The sequence below is a fragment of the Triticum dicoccoides genome, chromosome 4B (genome assembly GCF_002162155.2).
Source record: "Triticum dicoccoides isolate Atlit2015 ecotype Zavitan chromosome 4B, WEW_v2.0, whole genome shotgun sequence".
Classification (NCBI taxonomy): Eukaryota; Viridiplantae; Streptophyta; class Magnoliopsida; order Poales; family Poaceae; genus Triticum; species Triticum dicoccoides.
The window spans coordinates 98,323,187-98,328,318 of record NC_041387.1 but is presented as its reverse complement, the minus strand read 5'-3'; the positions used below and the strand labels follow the sequence as shown (position 1 = coordinate 98,328,318).

At 58.2% G+C, this 5,132-nt stretch overlaps 1 protein-coding gene across 1 annotated transcript; it reads left to right on the top strand.

Annotated features, from left to right (window-relative positions):
• The first annotated feature begins 709 nt into the window (after positions 1–709).
• On the top strand, positions 710–4,530 carry LOC119295258 (ABC transporter G family member 25-like). The gene is made up of 3 exons (XM_037573622.1): positions 710–835; positions 952–1,798; positions 3,156–4,530. Exons 1-3 carry the CDS (start codon positions 710–712, stop codon positions 4,115–4,117), a joined length of 1,935 nt encoding a protein of 644 aa, XP_037429519.1. The 3' UTR covers positions 4,118–4,530.
• Positions 4,531–5,132: the final 602 nt, after the last annotated feature.

Here is a 5,132-nt window from a genome sequence, read left to right as displayed (position 1 = left end):
TGTGCAGCGACTCAGTTGACTGAGAAACAGAAATTCGACAAGTCAATAGTCACTTTGTAAAATCAGCGACCGCGGCTTTTGTTAATAATAACCGCCCCGGCACAGTAGGAGGTCCGGGCAGGGGTGCGATGCCTGTGGTGGGGCGCGCACGCAGGTGCGCTCTGCTGATGCCACCGCACCACCTCGCGCACCAATGGATCGCCCCGCCCACCATCCTCTCGCGCGCTTTTCTTCCTCGCTTCGATTCCCCGAACCAAACGTAGCCAGCAGCAACGTGTGCTCGCTCACCTCTCTTCTCTTCCACGGCGACCCCAGCGGCGCCGGTCCAACCAAAAAGGCGGGGGCATGGGTGCCGCGCGCCAAAAGCTCACCGCCGCCGGTGGGCCCGCCGCTCCACTCGCCGCGCCCCTCCCGCCACGTGCCCCGTCCCCCGCGCCGGTGACGTGGCCCTCACCACCTCCATGTCCATGTGCCATGGCCTCCCCCTCCTTTATATACCCCTCCAACCTCCCACATCCCCTTCGATCTTCTCATACTCGATCGATCACCACCACCATCCCATCCCGCTCGACCGAGCTCGCGCCAACCACCACCACTCTCGCTCGGCTCGCCGTCGGATTTCCACTCGCTCTTTGCCGTCAGCGTCGTCTCTGTTGGTCCGTATCGATCGTGTGGTGTCGAGCAAAATTAAGTTCGCGCCGCGACCGCGATGCCTCCGAACGGGCAGAGCGTGCATGGCGGCGGCGGCGGCTTAGTCTCGCCCACGGCCGCGCCGGCGCCGTCGTCCAAGATGGACTGCTTCCTGACGTCCGTCTGCACGCCGCTGAATCTCCAGGTACGTACATGCATGGCCGATCGTGCGTGCGTGCTGCTGCATGCGCGCGCACGGTTTGAACTTTGAATCGCGGACTTGTTTATGACGGCGGGCGTGCGCTCGATGGTGTGTTGCAGTTCATCGACGTCGCGTACCGCGTCAAGGTGGAGAGGACGGCCGGGCCGGCCAAGGAGCCACCGGGAAGGATATCGCACTCGGGTGGTGGTGGTGGCGGCCTCGGCGGCGTGTCGGCGGCTGTTGAGGAGAGAACGATACTCAAGGGGATCACCGGCGAGGCGCGGCCCGGGGAGGTTCTGGCCGTGCTAGGCCCGTCCGGCAGCGGCAAGTCGACGCTTCTGTCCATCCTCGGTGGTCGCCTCGCCGGCCGCTACTCCGGCACGGTCCTGACCGGCGGGCGTGCCCCGTGCCGCGCCGTGCAGCGCCGCACGGGGTTCGTCGCCCAGGACGACATCCTCCACCCGCACCTCACCGTCCGCGAGACCCTCGCCTTCTGCGCCATGCTGCGCCTCCCCACCTCCGCCCCGACCTCCGCCAAGCTGGCCGCCGCCGACGCCGTGATCGCGGAGCTGGGCCTCGGCGCCTGCGCCGACACCATCGTGGGCAACGCGTTCGTGCGCGGCGTGTCCGGCGGCGAGCGGAAGCGCGTGAGCATCGGGCACGAGCTGCTGGTGAACCCGAGCCTGCTGGTCCTGGACGAGCCGACCTCCGGGCTGGACTCCACCGCCGCGTCCCGGCTGGTGGCCACGCTGTCGGCGCTGGCACGCAAGGGGCGCACGGTGGTGCTGTCCGTGCACCAGCCGTCCAGCCGCGTGTACCGGGCGTTCGACTCCGTGCTGCTGCTCTCCGAGGGGAGCTGCATGTACTACGGGCCCGGGCGCGACGCCATGGACTACTTCGCCTCCGTGGGCTTCGCGCCGGGGTTCCACGTCAACCCGGCCGACTTCATGCTCGACCTCGCTAATGGTGAGTACTCACGCCAGTGATTAACTGCAACTATCAACTTCTTTCCATGAAACTAGCTAACAAGAGTAAGAATAGAAATCTAGATTCAACGAAGCGTTAGACAACCCAAGAGAGGTAGAAAATGAAAGCTAGGCAGCAGGAATAGTAGCGTACGTACATGTTTATGTTCCCCTTTTAGCATCGCGGGTGACTAGATTTTTGGATTAGTGATGATGACATTGGAGACGAGCAAAACAAATCCGGTAGGCGAGTGTGGAGTGCACCCAACAAAAAAGATCGGGAGAGGGAAGGTGCACAACGAAAAAGAGCGGTGAGAATGCCCTAGCTAGCTAGTACTAGTAGTAGTGTGCTAGCTTTTGCGCAAAGCACTTTAATTATGGCTGAATAATCGCACCCACCGGACACATGTCACGGAGGCTCCCATCGGTGGGACGCTGCTAGTGGGGCTGCACATCATAATATTGGACCGATGTCGATAGCTCTCGCTACACAGTCCAGTCCAGTGCGTTCCCCTACTCTACTTCTCCGGCGTAGTGTAATGTAACCACTGTCTAATCAACCTGCCCGCATTTTTGGCGACCGGGCTTACCATTTCACGGGTGATTTGACCTAACGCGCTTGTCTTTTATACAAGTTTTCTGAACAAGATCAAGAAAATCCCAAGCGCATCTCTAGCCATTTGCGCGGATCATCAAGATCCCATCATGCTCCTCCCAACCTCACTTTACACACAGACTGGACTGGAGGCTTGCTAAAACGGCATGTGTTTTCAGTGCTGTACGTACTTTCATCAGACAACTGAAGAAATAAATAGTTGATACGTAGGTAGATGCGTCCGACACCTGTGGCAGCTTTCAGTTGGATCCGTTTCGGGCTGTGGCAGCTAGCGTCGTCTTTCCCGTGGCGCGTTAGCACCAGCCACCTCGCCTGAGAAGGAGAAGCGGATCCCGGGGGGCAACCACCGTCGATATAGTTCCGAGCGCCTGTGTCACTACAGTTGGAGATATACCGCCCCCGCTTTAGACAGGAGGAATCGTTTCTCGGTGCAATTCTGCGCCCTTTCGAGATAGAAGAAAGAGATAGGAGAACGAGTCGTTTTCTTTTCTGCTGCTTGGCTTGGCTTGGCACGGCACGAACCTGTTGAGTGCACCAGCACATCACCAGAGCAGGGCGAGCACGTACACGAAACTCGTTGTGATCCGTCCGCTAGATTCCGCGCGCGAGCGCAAACTGAACGTTCACGCGCCTATCGTTGTCGCTGTTTGATGATCACGATGCCCATTATCGCCAACTTTTCTTTTCTAGACCACGTGAAAGCTTGTGTTTTCTGACTGTTGTTCGATGTGTGTTTGTGCAGGCTTTGCTCAGGCGGAGTACAGCGATCGCGCGGCGGAGGGAGGCAGCGTCAAGCAGTCGCTGCTCGCGTCTTACGCCAGGGAGCTCGCCCCCAAGGTGAGGGCCGCCATTGGCGCCGGCGTGCACGTGGAGAACGGCCACGCCGCCGCCGGCGCGGGCGAGCAGCCGCTGGAGAGCTGCAGCGGGTGCACCAGCTGGACCAACCAGTTCACCATCCTGCTCCGGCGCAGCCTCAAGGAGCGCCGCCACGAGACCTTCACGTCGCTCCGCCTCTTCCAGATCATCGCGCCGGCGCTGGTGGCGGGGGCCATGTGGTGGCGCTCCACGCCGCTCGACGTGCAGGACCGGATGGGCCTCCTCTTCTTCATCTCCATCTTCTGGGGCGTCTTCGCCTCCTTCAACGCCGTCTTCGCCTTCCCGCAGGAGCGCCCCGTCCTCGCCCGCGAGCGCGCCTCCGGCATGTACTCCCTCTCCTCCTACTTCATGGCCAGGATGGCCGGCGACCTGCCCATGGAGCTCGCGCTGCCCGCCGCCTTCACCCTCATCGTCTACCTCATGGCCGGCCTCAACCCCGCGCCCGCCGCCTTCGCGCTCACCCTCCTCGTCATCCTCTCCTACGTGCTCGTCGCCGAGGGGCTCGGGCTCGCCATCGGCGCCCTCATGATGGACGCCAAGCGCGCCTCCACGCTCGCCACCGTCATCATGCTCGCCTACCTCCTCACCGGCGGCTTCTACGTCCACAACGTGCCGATCTTCATGATCTGGGCCAAGTACTCCTCCTTCACCTACTACTGCTACCGCCTGCTCATCGCCGTGCAATACAGCGGACACCTCGCCCAGCTGCTCCCGCTCGAGTCCACGCACGGCGAGGCCGGCACGTGGACCTGCGTCGCCGCCCTCGTCGCCATGTTCTTCGGCTACCGCCTGCTGGCCTACTTCGCCCTGCGCCGGGTCAGGACGTGATCCACACCGCAGCCGTAGCAGGTGTCGATCGATTAACCATTCGGACCAGGTCGCAGGATATATAAGTAACGGACGCCGGCGAACGCGCGCGCGCACGGCGACTGAATCGAACTGACCCGTGCGTGACCCCCGACGTCGGCGTCGGGGAAGATGGCTCCACGTACGGGGTGCTGGACTGACGAAGGGGTTGTAGTTGTCGGTAACCAGGTCTTCTTATTCTTCTTGATATTTGTTCCCCCCTTTCTGTTGGTTGGTTTCGTTTCTTGCTGGATCAACAAGTCTCTTCCGGCAAGCCAATTACGATTAACCCGGTGTAATGTTATTCCTCTCTCTAATCAGAATTCAGATCGATTCATTACAATCATTGCCGATGATGAATGTGTGAGAGAATGCAAATTGCTTCCTTTGAGACATACTAGCGGGGATCGATCCATATAAATGTGCTGCTGAATCTGAGCCATGTCAGGATCCCTCACTCCTCAGTGGAGTACAATTATACTGTAACAGTGCGAATTTGCAACGTATACTCTTGACAATGTGTACAAATACTGAAACCATTTTTAATACTTCCTCTGTTCATTTTTATAAAACCTTGAAAACATTCCAGACAACGTGCAAAACAGCCTATTTTAAGTTGTCTGAAACGATTATAAAAGTGAATGGGGGAGTAGCATTATGCGCACAATAGTGAAAAGAAAACATACACTTCTCTACCATTGTACCTACCCTTTCTATATAGAGGAAGTATGTTCATTTGTAGAACATCAACAGTACATTAATTGGCCATCCCGTTACCAATTTCGCCAAACCGTAAGCGTTCTCCATTTGCGGTTCGCTTTCATCCTTGAAGCGAGCATCTTCAAACATTTTATTTTGGGTAGCATCCTCGACCATGGCACTATTGCAATATGTAGAACACACCTTGAATTGTTTCCTTAAGAGCCCATTTTGCACTGTTATTTATTTTAGTTTTTTAGGCTAGTTATTAATTTTAATAAGGAGACACACTGCTGTG

Bases quoted from the DNA above. Each gene is read 5' to 3' on its own strand.
- LOC119295258 (XM_037573622.1), top strand. From the start codon at position 710: ATGCCTCCGAACGGGCAGAGCGTGCATGGCGGCGGCGGCGGCTTAGTC. The intron at 836-951 runs GTACGTACATGC...GGTGTGTTGCAG, and splicing joins GCACGCCGCTGAATCTCCAG to TTCATCGACGTCGCGTACCG. The intron at 1,799-3,155 runs GTGAGTACTCAC...GTGTTTGTGCAG, and splicing joins CATGCTCGACCTCGCTAATG to GCTTTGCTCAGGCGGAGTAC.